This window comes from Neovison vison, chromosome 3 (assembly GCF_020171115.1).
Source record: "Neovison vison isolate M4711 chromosome 3, ASM_NN_V1, whole genome shotgun sequence".
NCBI lineage: Eukaryota > Metazoa > Chordata > Mammalia > Carnivora > Mustelidae > Neogale > Neogale vison.
Window position 1 is genome coordinate 21023370 of NC_058093.1, and position 15088 is coordinate 21038457.

The 15088-nt window shown below is 36.1% G+C and overlaps 1 protein-coding gene across 3 annotated transcripts in view; it reads right to left on the reverse strand.

The window, feature by feature from the left end:
• Nucleotides 1-941: 941 nt before the first annotated feature.
• KANSL1L (KAT8 regulatory NSL complex subunit 1 like) overlaps nucleotides 942-15088 on the reverse strand; it is a 147498-nt gene continuing 133351 nt past the window's right edge. For 2 of the 3 annotated variants that reach the window (XM_044241507.1, XM_044241508.1), the window contains 8 exons: nucleotides 12171-12299; nucleotides 10484-10558; nucleotides 9283-9401; nucleotides 8394-8518; nucleotides 6589-6640; nucleotides 5232-5344; nucleotides 3476-3644; nucleotides 942-2628 (listed from right to left, as the gene is read on the reverse strand). In XM_044241507.1, the coding sequence (XP_044097442.1) occupies nucleotides 2398-2628; nucleotides 3476-3644; nucleotides 5232-5344; nucleotides 6589-6640; nucleotides 8394-8518; nucleotides 9283-9401; nucleotides 10484-10558; nucleotides 12171-12299 (1013 nt within the window). In that variant the 3' untranslated portion in view covers nucleotides 942-2397. The remainder of the gene's footprint in view (nucleotides 2629-3475; nucleotides 3645-5231; nucleotides 5345-6588; nucleotides 6641-8393; nucleotides 8519-9282; nucleotides 9402-10483; nucleotides 10559-12170; nucleotides 12300-15088) is intronic. The other variant, XM_044241509.1, reaches the window with a different exon arrangement.

Consider the following 15088-nt stretch of genomic DNA (forward strand, 5'->3'; position numbering starts at 1 on the left):
TATGGAGTTGAATCTGGACTCCTCCTTTCCAACTATATGACTTTAGCAAATCAAATCAACCAGTCTCTTTGAGTATCTGTTAACTGATTTATACATTGAATATAATTATAATAACCATGTAAGGTTATATTGAGCATTAAAAGAGATCATATGCTATCTGTAAAGCTTCTGCTACTGTTTCCAGAACTATAGTAGAATTGATGCTCAATACAAAGTAGCTGTCATTTATATTTTGTAGCCTATAAAGTCCTTCAATATAAGCTCGTTAAATGCATAAATCAGTCTTAAGAGTAGTAGAACAGGTACTTTTGTCCCCATTTAAAAAATGAAGATACTATAGCTCAGCAACAGGTTGGTGCCATTGAAAGAACCCAGTGGGGCACAGCAGTTCTGGGTTTGTACTTTTTTTTTTTTTTAAACAGATGGAGCCCTTGGGATGTAGATAGGCAAAGGAAGCCTCTTTTATGTAACATTGTCTTATTTGCAGTCTAATTTTATGCTAAAGCAGAACCAGATGGCTGAGGATATTCTGGATACTATGGATTTGACCCCAAGGATATATATTGTATTAATCCAGCAAAGACGAGGTAGGCCAAAAGATGACAAGGTACAGAGTTAATCCGTACACTAAATACTTAAAACTGTGTCCCAGATTATACTTTGACCACAAATGTGTTATCTGTTACTTCATTCTTGCCAGTACTCTTGCTATATAATACGTATGGCAGGAAATAAACAGGTGACTAGTATCATTAAACTTCTTTAGGCTACTATGAGTTTTAAGAAATAAGGTTTGAAAAATGAGAACATGAACGCTTCCACATGAGAGCTTCCTTGGTTTTTTCTATCCTACAAGATAAAAATTTGTCCTTTCATTTTGACTTAGGAAAGGTTTGTGCCGTGACTAGGTGGCGTTTAATCAAATCAGACCACACGAGGCATATAGAAATAACTTTAATTAAAAAACTTACATAGAAGATTATAATGTCGGACATGACAAAGATTTGAGCTTATTTGCCTAGACAACTTGGGTTTGTCTGGCCTTTGTTTCCTTTTTTAAAAATAAATGTACAGTAAAACTACAGCAAAAATTTGTCAGTATTGAATTTGCATTTTTTTTCCTTCCTTAAAGGGACTAGTATAATTTCCAATCCCTAACAAAAAACTTAGTGTCAAATCCGCGCCCCCCCCCCCCGCCCCGACTAGGCCAGATGGCCAGGATTGTCAGTTCTATGGGTAGTGTAACTTGAATAACCTTTTTTTTTTTAATATGAGAGAAATTGCCTCAGCTTTTACATAGAGAAAGTTATGAGATAGCTTCAAAAGGAACTTTCCTTAATGTATACTCCTGTATTCAGTATTGAAGCGTTATCCTTTGAAAAATTTTCTCATTCTAGGATACAAGTAAGAATAGATGCTTATTTGAATTGAGTGAGCTAGAGTAAGGAATAACCAAATTAACTAGAAATACAACAGTTTTTTATACTGTTATATACTGATAGGACTTTCCTGTTGCTTATTTTAATTTGGTGTCTTCTCTCCATGAGATACATAAAATAGATAAAATTCAGGTTTTAAAAGAGACCAATATTTAACTCTTACTTTGTTTGTCTTCATCTGTTGGGAGCAAATGGAAAGTAACCCTTAGTCTAACAGATAACAGTGATTTTAGATAAAGGCATATTGTGTTATCTTGTATAGAAATTTCCATAAATAACTTCTATTGGTTAAACGTGTTTTTTAAAAAATTATCTCCCTGTAGCCAAGACTTTTAGATATCCATTATCACTGGAACCTGTGCTTTGTTTAGGGTACAGCTTACATTTCATGGGGTAGTTCATACATGCATTTTCAAGTGGAGTGGTCACTGCCAGTGTTTTTAAAAATGATGTGTGTGTATACAGGTATGTATACGCTATACACACATATGTGTATAATATATTTCTGAGGTAATTTTAATGAATCACCCTAGAAATTACATAGAAATGTACAGGAAAGAGTTGTCATTTGATGCACAGGTATATATGTATGTGCTTGTGTGTATGTGTACACACACACACACACACACACACACACACACAGAAGTCTGAAAAGTCATTTACCCAGTAATGTGATTTAACAACAGATTGCAGCAGTTAATTTTTTGGTGCTTGTGATTTGCATCATAAACACAAAAGACTCGCACTTGTCTTGTAGGTGAAAAGCTAGTTATTCCTGTGGTTCAAGAAGGAAAAAGACCTACCTTGCCTGTTTTATAACAGCATCAAAGATTAATACATGCAGTACATGCTCTTACTCTGGAACTGTGACTGAAGGGGCAGGGGGTGGAAAGCAGGGCTTTTTTTTTTTCCCCCCTGTTTTCCATTCATGTACATACTTTTTTAAACCTGTTCCCTGTCACCTATTTTTTTTAATATGAGTAAGTCCTAGACCAAAAGGTTTGTACTCTTCCATTTCGTCTGCCTGCCTTTTTGGATGGTGACTGTTCTCTGGTGCACTGGGACAGAAGATTTCACCACGGGAGGCTGGGCTCAAACTTTCACTGTGACCCTTCTTTTCATCCTGGCATAGTAAGGCTTCTGTGTCTTCGTCCTTCAGCGGAAAAGTCCGTCGTTCCCACCACAAAGACTGAAAGAGAGAACATTTTCAGTTAAGTTTCTCAACTGATTTGTTTAAATTCACGTATCAAATAATCCTTAAGTGTCAATTTTGTAATTCCTGTTTTGTTCTTTAGCGCATAAATGCAAACTCATTTCGACCTGAATATCTAGCAACTCAAATGGGTCGTTACTGGGAATTGCTTAGAGACCTTTGGGAATTGGGTTTTCACTGTGCCCTTCCACAAAGAGGAGACACTGTTGTAGGGCATCAGTTTTCATTTTCAGCATCGGAGTATGTTCAGAAAGCCCCTTTCAGTGTGTTTTGATTTCCTACTTTCATGTCTTCATTTTTGGCCCATAATTATTACAGACACCTATTGACTCTACCTTCCCCAAACTTTCTACGGCTTGCCGATTAATTTCTATAGTTTGTGATCTCCATTCTAGATCTTGTTCTTTTCCAATACCTCCTTATGAAGAACGGTGCAAAAATGTATAGATGCTGTGTTAGAAAAACACTCCCTGTGAGGTAAGAACTGGATCTATGAGGAGACAGGTAAAAATCTCTTAGAAAAAGAAGAGAAAGAGCAGCTAGCATTTACTGTGTCACAGACAAGGTGCTGCTTTCTCTAATAGGTTGGTTTTGTAGTGAAACTTGGATAGAATTCTCGCTTCAGAGAAGTGAGTATGTGAAACTAGATACTTACACTTTAAGGAAAAGATAAAGTATGTATTAGTGACGGAACTAGAACACTTGAATACATACCCTCTGATTTGTTACATAGTAATTTGCACAAGCACTTTCTACACTCACAGCCTTTTAAAAAGTTAAAAGGCATTTAAAAGGTTTAACTAGTTGTATATATTTCACTTACCTTGATTTCTTGACTTTCATTTAAGGAAGGTGAGCCCTGTGCACCAAGATCCTGGCTCCCTGAAGAGAGCTCAGCAGGACTTCCAGCAGCACAGTGCTGGCCGCCACTGAAGTCACTAGGGTACTCTTTCAAAAGCAAGTCCTGTCCTTCAACATTTTTAATGTAGGCTCTAGCGAGAAAATCAAAAAAATATTTGTTACTTCTTCAGGTCTTAACATTTTATGAACAACCCCAAGGTGTTACTAAATCAATTGAATTTCGTGGCTTTTCTTTAAACAGTCCTGCTCAGAAGATTTTTAAAAATTCATCTGCTGATCGTCCTGATGTTACCTCAAAGACTTAAACAGCATCTTAGAAATAATACTGTATGAATTTGCCAAATTGTAGTAGTGGGTTTGAGTTTGGGGTTTGTTGTTATGATTTTGTTTTTAAATGAGAATGGACAGTTACTTGACTTCTACAGTCTTGCTGAGTTCCCAGAGAATTCTCTGTTACAAGGTCATCCATGTAGGACTTGATTCACATTTTCCTCTTTACTTCCAGAAAGTTGTATCTCTGGTATGTGGAGAAAGTTGAGAACTGAGTCTTGTGTGTGTGTGTGTGTGTTTTAAAACAGCTCTTAGAATAAGGATCTAAAACAAATCTGGTATTTTGAGACCTAAACAGAGAAATGTGTTTTAAAAACAACAGCTGAGGGGTGCCTGGCTCAATCGGTCTAGCTTGTAACTCCTGATCTCCGGGTTGTGAGTTGTAGCCCCAAGTTGGGTGTGGGGAGATTACTTAAAAATAAAATCTGTAAAAAAAAAAAAAAGGCAAAGAAAAATACAGCCGACCCTTGAATAACACAGGGGTTAGCTCCAAACCTGCTCTGCAGTCAAAAATTGCATGTAACTTTTGATTCTCCCAAAACGTGACTACTAATAGCCTACTGCTGTTCTCCAGGAAGCCTTACCGATAATGTAAACAAGCGATCACATATTTTATATGTTACATTTATTATGTACTGTATTCTTACAGTAAAGTAAGCTAGAGAAAAGGAAATGTTACACATTTATAGGACTGTACTGTAAAAAGTCCGAGTATAAGTGGACCCATATAGTTCATATAGTTCAAACCTGTGTTCAGGGGTCACCTGCACTAAGTAAATGAGTCCCACACTAAATTTAGTGGACTACCAGACTTGAACATGATCTTGCTCTGTGTGTTCTGGCTATATTAAAACACAATCAAATGTAAATATAAAATACCATGGACTTTTTCTCAAATATATAATTACTAATTATGTTTTTAGGATTTTCTTTCCCCCCAAAGTCATATTTTCAAAGTATTTTAGACCATCTGCTTTTTAGACTAGATAGGTTTCTTGAGAAAATTTTTTTAAGAACGTGTTTTTGAAGTGGTTATGTTAAAATAGATCACCCAGATTCTAATCCCTAGTGTTAGGTCTGCTGTTAGAGTGTACTGAAATGACCTACTTTATCTAGGGAGGATTTCCACATTATTTGAGGAGTTAAATCTATTCCTCAGGCTAACAATAAACATGAGGAAATAGTGGAGGAAAATATAGAAATGCGTTTCATCACTGTAATTAGCCAAATATATTTTGAATGTACTCAGTAAATGCCGTGTTTTGCTTCTAGTAAAAAATAACGGATGTTATTCTTCATTTTTAGAGGTCTCTCTCATTAGTCATGCAGAATTTTTGTTGATTCTACATGGATTTCATGGTTTGGGGTTGTAAATTGGTAACACCTGCCTGCTGTTTCTTCTCTGCCACTTGCTTTGTTCCCATAGTGACCATCTGGCTTGCTCTCTCTCTTCATATTTTTTGTGTCTTAGGGAGAAGACTTCATCAGAAAGATCTTCTACCTGGAATTAGAAATAAAGTTTTTCTTTTATCAGAAACATTTTGAAATATGAGAACAGGTGTCAATTCCTCCTCAAGAGAACAAAATAGGAAGAAAATGATAAAGTAAATCTAAATTCAGAGAACAAGTGTTATGAGCCTCAAATTCCAAAATAGAGGGACTTAACTTTTTGTTTTTTCTTTGAGAACTTTTTCCCTAATCTGTTATTTTTAGACTTATCTAGATTACAGATAGGTTCACAGTGCTTTGCATTAAAAAATTCTTAATGCTTAATTAATTCAAAGGTTTATATTGATTGCTCTTTATGGAATATACTGTTCTAGGAATGTTAATATCAAAGAAAAGTAAAACTGAGGAAAGAAAATTCATTTAACTAATGACTTATCTGGAATTCTAAGACTTTGGTGGTAGTAGTTAAAGAATCTGGGTTTCCTGGCTAGGCTCATTCTAAACTAGGGAAGAGCACGTTAAAGGAGGGAGGGCGTTAAAAAGTTATTATTGGAGGTTGTAAAACAGAGTCAGTGGGCCTAGAAAGATTATGACAGAAAATGCCTTATATTATATTGCTACTGCAGAATATCACCTTCAAATTAGTCTGGTTATTTGGTATTTTTCCATGAAATTGTTCTTGTCTTAATGTAAGTTTTACCCATACAGGCTCTCCGTCCCTTTCCCGCAATTCTTGAACTCTGAAACAGTAAGTGTTCCTAATTTATTCAGTGACATAGCCTGATCTGGCCAAATTCTAGAACTATTTTCTGAGAAACAATCTATTCTAGACTCCCTCTATGTCTTGTGTGATGTATCTATCATGTTCACATTACTTTCTCAAGTCCAAAGATTTCCAAAATCAAAAGCCGTTTGCTCCCAAAGTTTTGAATGTGGTATTGTAGGCTTAAATATTAAGACTAAATCTCTTCATGCAGGAAAATATGACTAATACTGGGAATGAATATAGATATTTATGTAAATTCACTATTTCAACAATTTATGTAAGCAAATGATTTGTGTTTTTACTACATTTCTTCATAAATTGTCTTTGCAAATTTGCACAAAAATGTTTTCCTTATGAAACTAATACCCTTAATGAAGAATTTTGTTTTCGTAAGTGAAAAAATATCAGTATATGTTAAAATCAGTATATGTTAAAGAGCTTATATATTTCACTTTAGTTCTCAAATACCAAATTTAAGCAGGCTTCATAATATATAAAGTGCAATTATCCATAAGTGAAAGGAAACTTACCTCTTCACCTACATGGTATTCATCCAGAGGCTGAAGAACAGCCATCCTCCAGCTGTTGAAGATACAAACCAATTTCAGCTTTTGTTAGCTAAGAGGAGCAATTATATTCTCTAAGCACAGCCAATGAAGTAATGTTTTCTTTTCTCGGGGCTTCCATTAATTCAAATGGTTGTATTTTCATACTTTTTCTTTTTAAAGAGAACAATTTGTGTTATGAAAAAAAAGATGAGAAGGTGAGACTTTTGGCCTTAGAGTAAACGGTCTCTTCTGCATAGCTGCATTCTAATACCTAAGAATGTACCAGTAGCTGGTATTTTGAATTCAGTCAGTAGCTGGTGCTACAGTGGCTTGGCAGGGAGGCAGGAGGACAGTTGGGGGGGGGGGGTTGGAGTATGGGTGGGGGAGGATGGGGAGCAGAGAGCTCTGATTTGAGCATTTGCCAGTTTGTGTGAAGACACCCGTCACGGTCTCTCAGGTTTAACTACTGAACCACAGAATTCCTTTGAATTTAACCAACCAGCCCAACCAGCCAGCTTCAGCCTCCCAAAGTAAACTGAAAAACATCATTGCTGCAGAACATCATAACCACAAATGTTACTTCTTTTATGTAGAAGGTCTCAACAGATTCTCTGTAGGATTTCTCATATACCTTGTACGGTATGAAGAGCTTTTTAAATTTTTTTTTTTAAAGATTTTATTTCTTTATTTGAGAGAGAGAAAGAGAGCATGAGAAGGGACAGGGTTAGAGGGAGAAGCAGATTGCCTGCCCAGCAGGGAGTCCAGTGCAGGACTTGGTCCCGGGAGGGGCTCCAGGATCATAACCTGAGCTGAAAGCAGCAGTTCCTTAACCAACTGAGCCACCCAGGCACCTCTTAAGAGCTCTTAATACCTCAAAGTCATTAGGGATAAGGAAATTTGAAAATCAGCTAGGATAGAGATCGTAGGAATTACTGTAGTTATCAGTGAGCTTTTATCTCTGTTTTCAACCTCTTCTACTAACTGCTGCCAGATTCACGTTCTTAAAAAACTTTTATTGTTGCTTAAAAAAACACAACTGTCTAACTTCAGTGCCAGTAGGAAGCAGATCTGTGTGTGGCATTCTGGGACCTCCACAATCTGGTACTCATTTCTTTTCTAGCCATTCCTTCATCACGCTACACAAAATCTCTCTCCCGTTTAGCCTTGCACACTTGTCTGTGTTCCTTTTTGCGGTTTCCCTGTGTGAATAAACTATTCTTCATGACGTCTTCCCAGATCTTACTACTAATCTGTTGCTGACTTGGCAACAATACCTCAGAATCATAATTTTTGTTGTTTTGACAACTCTTACCGTCTTATAATGTGAATATTCCTTGCAAAGGTAGTTGCTTTCTTTGAACGCTTTTGCAATCTTGTGCTAAACTCCATTTTAAAGATCAAGGATTATTTGTTGTTATACTTATTTACATCCCTAAAGTACCTTTTTGTGCCATAGTTTATATATATATATATATATGTATATGTATATATATATAAAATGTAATAACTAAATATTACTATATAAAAGACTTAAGAGTGCAGAGTCAGTCAGTCTTAGGAATTCCTAGTTCTTCATAAAAATTGACAAAGTGATAATATATGGCACTTTTTTTCAGCATGAGTAATATAAAGGTTTTTTTCACCATTTTCCCTCCATGGTTTTACAAGTGGAAGAAGGGAGAGAGGAGCATCTTCTTTTAATTAATTAACATTTTAACTTCAGTCTGAAAATTTAAGTTTATTCAAGAAAAGGAAGAAAGAAAATAGAAAGATGTAAGTATACCTACCTTGGAGTAAGTATTTCCTTGTATTGGAGTTTCTCTAACTTAGCTGGGGCAACTAATGACATGGGAATCACAATATTATCTATGTCGTAAGAGCTCTCACTTCTCAGTCTCCGTCGTGCAGTATTCTGCAAAGCAGGGTCACAGTAGTTTTATAAGATGCCTTCTTCTCATGAGGCATACTATACATGTTTTATAAATATGTTATGATAGGCCTGAGTATAAAATGTTAACAAAAACAAGAACACTGCCTATCTTGTATAAAACAACACAGTTCCTTCTGGCAGGTATGCAGTGTACATTTGTGTCTGCATACATATAAACTTATTTATAAGACCATAAAAATACGAATACCTTAAGTTTCAAAATTCTTATCAAAGAAGGTTACCATAAAGTCCCCTAAATGTCAAGAAAATGACCGTTTAACAAATACACTTCCTTAATAGGAAAGACTGTGAAAATACTTGTGTGTTAACTTAGTAAAGATCATTTTTATAATTCTCATGTATGTGTTCCTGGTCCTTGAGATTTACAGTTTTTTCTAAATCCTTTTGCCTTTTCACCTCTGTTCTCTGACCAGATGATAAAAGCATAAGAACAATATGAGTGCTGGATTCTTACTAAGCTTCATGGTAAGGAGTAGGAACAGTTAATAATAGTTTTTCACACAAGAAAATAAAATGCCATAATCAAGGATTACTGAGTAATTAGCTCACTAGTTAAAAAAAAAAGTTTAATCAAATTTATCGTTACCTAATAAGATATTCCTAAATAAGCTAATATGTGCTAGCAAAGTAAGGCTGTTGTTTACAGATTAACAAAGTACTCTAGTTTGTCAGCCAGTTTTAAGTCTATAAAGCAGTTTTAGAGTTCAGTATGCAAAAAAACCTACTTGTGATGATGAATTCTGGGTTCTTGATAGAACATTGACATTAGTAACAGCAGTAAAATTGCCATGGGATCCTGGTTCTGTGCGTTGAAAAGCGAATTCTTCAAATCTGGTTCTTTCTCCTGACATGGAAAGAACCATGGAGAATGTTATACATTAACATTAAATAGGTATTAAAATTACTTTCCTGCTTAGGTAACATAATTCCTTATGTTTGATTTTCTTTTTTAAAATGTATGTATCAGAAATTTAAGGAAATGAAAAAAAATATCACCCACAGTTCTGTCACAATTATTTCCACTTTCAGGGGACCTGGCAAGTTTTTATCCAGTACATCTCATTTTTTAAAATCTCATCCCTTCTCTTTACTCTGTTCATGTTTTCTGTAATGCCTATTATTTGGAAGTTAACCTCCAAAGACTTACCCCTTAATTTTCTCTACTTTCTCATTTTCTTTTATCTTTGACTTTTTGTTCTGATTTCTGGGAGATATCCTTAACTTGATCTTCAGACCATTCTACTTGAGACTTTTTCTACTGAAAGTTCTTGGTCTGTCACTCATTTATACTGTCCTTATTTTATGGATGGAATTTCTCTTTTTCACTCAGGATATTGATTAGAACTTTGTTGCTATTCTTGGTATTTTCTGTTTCTTCCATGTTTCCTTTTTCCATTTGTTTTGATTCCCTATTTGTGAATATGTATTTACTTATTCACTTTACCACCCTTATTTTACTTCTGAACTTAAAAAGCATTTTCCTATGTAGTGTAAAATCTAATACCCAGTCCATATTTACATTTCTCTGGTTGCTAAAAAGTATCCTTTATGGTTAGTAGATTCTTCAAATTAGGATCCATATACTGAAATTGGTTATTGTCTTTTAGGTTTCTTGCAGTCTGGAAGAGTTTGTTTTTCATGACATTTGTTAAGGTGTTCTGCATATTAGGGAGTTACCTAGTTAGCTCTTGTAGTATAGCATCTTACTAGTTCTCTTCCTGTATTTCCATCAAACTTTAAGTTAGATCAATTCAAGTGAAACATTTTATATCTTAGGTAATGTGGATTCATAGTGGGTTTTATTGAGAGAGGCAAGTTCTTCTGTGTGTTGATACATATACAGCCCTCAATTTACAATGGTTCAGCTTAGGATTTTTCAACTTTATGATGGTCCAAAAGTGACAGGGTGTCTAGTTGAAATCATACCTTGAATTTTGACCTTTTTCTGGGCTAGCATTATGCAACAGGATACTTCTGCTGGGCAGCAGCAACAAGCCACAACTTCCAGTCAGCCATGTGATCATGAAGATAAATAATCAGTACACTTGCAACCATTCTCTACCCATACAACAAGTCATACTGTTTCAGTACAGTAGTCAATAAATTACATGGGATATTCAACACATTAATGTTATTTTTTATTTTATTTATATGACAGAAATAGCACAAGTAGGCAGAGTGACAGGGAGAGGGTGAGGGAGAAGCGACTCTCCACCAAGCAGGGAGCCCCAATGCGGGGCTCAATCCCAATGAGGACCTGAGCTAAAGGCAGCTGCTTAGCCAACTGAAACACCGAGGTGCCCTTCAGTGCTTTATTTTATTTATTTTTTATATTTATATATATATATATTTTTTTTAAATATTTTTATTTATTTATTTGACAGGCAGAGATCACAAGTAGGCAGAGAGAGAAGGGAGGAGGAAGGAAGCAGGCTCCCTGCTGAGCAGAGAGCCCGACGTGGGGCTCAATTCCAGGACCCTGGGATCATGACCTGAGCTGAAGGCAGAGGCTTTAACCCACTGAGCCACCCAGGCGCCCCCAGTGCTTTATTTTAAAATAAGCCTTGTGTTAGATTATTTTGCCCAACTTAGGTTAATGTAACTGTTCCCAGCCCATTTGAGGCTAAGCTATGGGTGGCAGGTTAGTGTTATTAAATACTTGACTCAAGGTATTTTTGGTTATCATGGGCTTATTGGAATGTCACCATGTCTTAAGAGAGGAAGATCTGTACGTGTATGTAAGTTCTTCAAAAGCTAAGGTGTCTTGGTTGTCTCTAAGATTATGGCACTAAAAAGCACAACGCAATCTCTGCTTGCAGCTAGGAGTTTAATTTTGCACCATACTAGCTCATCTGTTAGTGATTATCAGGTAGTGACATGGGCTGATACGGTGGCAGTTCTAGAGATATTAGTGATAAATATGTTAAATCCATTAAGTATAATTACAGTCCAGTACATCTTGAATGCAGTTTCTAAATTATTGGGTATACTGACATACTACATCTGGGGAACACTTGACTAATGTATATAGTGTTCTGTCTATTGGAACAATGAACAGGAACAAAGTGTAAATATGTTGCTATTTAAAATCTATATTTTCTGGTAAGTTTTATTTTTTAATCATTATTTGCAATAACTCTGGAAACTGATAGTCCTAAATCCCTCCAACAAACCCCACTTTGTATTACTAGAAGAGTTCTAGTTTCAAAGATACCTGTTGGTCATCTTGGAACTATAGGTTCCTAAGGGAGCTTCAGTGAATGGACAGTGAACATTGACATCCATGTAAGTACTAGATATGGTTGTAAGGCAACTCTACTGACATATTTTGAGTCTGGAACACGATGCTGGCTTAAGTTCTGTCTAGGAGGACAATCAGGAGAAGATAACCCTAGTTAGGGAAGGAAATCCCTGTCATTAAGTAGATGGATGCCCAGTCCACAAATAATTCTGAATTGACTACATGAATATGTTGTTTAGCATTCATAGGACCATGGATATTTTGTATAATAGGGACTATTCTGGATTATAAATTTCCATGAAGCAGAGGTTCTTTGAAGATCATTTATTTTCAGTTTTTAATACTAGTGCACATGTCTTCATTTTAACCTACCTAATGCTGTTTCACTCAAGTGTCTCTTCTTTCTTCCCTGGAACAACTGTGCAGAAGATTCTGACCTTATTTGAGGCTTGCAAGTAGGAGAATATCCATTTCTCCATTGATTCAGAGAAGTATTATGTACTAAAACAAATAGAAAGGAAGTGTGAACTTTTCCTTAACACATAATGAACATGTTAATGTTTTTACTTAAAAAACATTGCCGAACATTAATTCACCAGTTCAAAACAATTGTGAGAGAGAGAGACTTACATATCAAAATGGAATGTTCCTAAACTGAAAATACCCATAATAAGGTTCCTTAAAAATATCTTCAAGAAGTATCCAATTTCCTATAGTTGCTCCACTACTTGAAGTGGATGAAAAGGAAAGGTGACCTTTTCCAACGTCTTCTCAATTACAGAATCTTCGGTGGGTTCTGGTCTGTAAATCTTGGCTGAATATAATCTGAATATATATCTGAACCCCTAATTAGCCCCCTCCCCCTTAAATCTGAAAGTAATTCAGGATAAAGATTCTACAAAATCACAATAAATAGGGACCTCTTGAGCAAGAACCAGATTTCATCAAACTGACCCAGCACCATTCTTTCACTTGTATTCTCAAACTTTTATGTCACTTAATATCTCTGTGCCTCAGTTGCCTTATCTGTAAAATAGGAGTAAGAACAGCTGTCATGGGCTTAATGAGGATTAAATGAGTTAATCCCTGTAATAGTCATTAGAAGGATATCTGACATGGTAAGTATTCAATAAATGTAGTTTTATCATTATTATTGCCTATCTGAACCCCGTATTTCCAGTGCTGGCTTAATAACCAAATTGGCTTCATTTTTGAAGGGTTTAGAGATGAAAAAGAAATGCGGGCTGAAGTGCCAAATCTCACCAACACTGGGGTGGGGGGTGGGGACGGATGGCCTACTAACAATAATTGGGATTCTGATTTCAAGATGACAAAGCACTCTAAAAATAATAGACAAGATTTATACATAGACATGTCTAGATCTGCATATATACATCCCCATTAGCAAGCCACAAAAGGGAACTTGTAAGTAAAGCAGAATTTGTGTGGAATCTCTGAAAGACCTCATACGGAATTTGAAGAGCAGTGCAAAAAAACATGTGGGAAAGTGCTGCCACAAAAATAGGATCATCAGAGGTGCTCTAGACCTGGAGGAAAGGGAAATGGTGCAGGACAATTACCTAGATGGATAGTTATCTGATAGGGTAACTACACATGCCAACTCCTCAGCCACACTCCTTGAGATTATTTGCCTTAATAGGTAACAAAATCTTGGTTTCTGTCTTGGGCAGAGAAATGGATGGGGAGAGAGAGAAAGCAGTGCCCAGTGCCTCACTTTGAAATATGTCCTGCCCATCCCTAACTGCTTCTGAAAATACTACCGAGTGCAAATTTCTGTGCCATCCATGAAAAGGATCTCCTAAAAGTGGCAGAAAGTATTAATAGTGAATATCAACTTTAAAGGTGAGAACACAAAACTCCAGAAGTCTGCACAGCACCACAAAAAATGAAGTACAAACAAATAACCACCCAGAAACCGTGAATGGATTCACAGAATACAAACAAGTCTTTCAAAAACAACATTGCCAAAAGAAATAGGCAAAAGGTTCCTTAAGAGAGACCTCAGAGATGGAAAATATAATTGCTCAAATTTAAAAACAACCATCACTACCTGGTCTGAGTAATAGAATGGACATGGCTGAACATGACAGTCAGTGGGTTGGCAGAGGAATTGTACAAGTGAAGGAAAAGAATGGTAGAAAATATGGGGGGAGAAAAGGATGAAATGGGGCAACATAACAATGAGGCAAAGTTGAAGAAACGACAGACAAAAATTTTTCCATTAAGATTTTAAGAACTCATTTGAGTGTCAATGGGGAAGAAAAAAATCCTAATCATTCATCACTTCACAACAAGGATACCCTAAAAGTTAACAGAAAAGGGATTAAAAAGATTACTGCAAAGTCATGAGGATCAAATTGACAAAGCAAAACTAAATGATGGAAAACAACAGTGACTTTAAGGAGCTCAGGGAGGGAGGGGTGCCTGGGTGGCTTCAGTTGGTTGAGTGCCCAACTCAGTTTTGGCTCCATTCCTGATCTCAGATTGTGAGATCAGCACAGAGTTCGCTTGGGACATCCCTTTCTCTTTGCCTCTTTCTCTCAAATCTTAAAAAAAAAAAAAAAAAAAAAAAAATTTAAAGAGCTCAGGGAAAATGGCAGGACTCTAGATGGCCCCCAAGATTTCTTACCCCTGAAAAGAATGCAGAGAAAGATGTTAAATATAAAACCAAATGAAATGGCAGGCATAATTTCAAACTCATTTCTAGAAAGGTGTAACTAGAATTGTGAGAGGTCTTAAAATAATTAATATCCCTAATACATGCAGGTGTCCCAGTAATGCTGTTTTAATGGGAACATTTCTGGAGTATTTTAAAACAAATACCAGTCAGTTCACCCCTCTAAAAGCAATTCACCATCTTCCTTGTTTTCTAGAACCAAATTAACCTTTTTGAAGAAACTTCAACCTTTCCTAAGGTGGCACTTTTTACTTAATTTTACTTGAGTCTTCTTTATACGACTTTTTCCTTAGTATCATAAGGTTGCGGTGGACTCTTGAAACAGTAGGAAATACAGGACAATTCAAAATCAGACTGCACATGCTCTTCATCTACTTACAACCCTCTTAGCCTTTTAGTTCTTGCTCTCCAAAATCTCCTGGATTCTATTCTAAAACATACCTTGACCTAGTATCTCAATATCCTGCCTTCTCTTTCTTCCCTTTGATTTATTCATTCAGTAACTTTAGAGAGAGATGATGACATGCCAGGCAGTGTATTATACCCTTGGGACACTGGTGAGCAAAAACAGTCATGATCCTTGTTACTAATG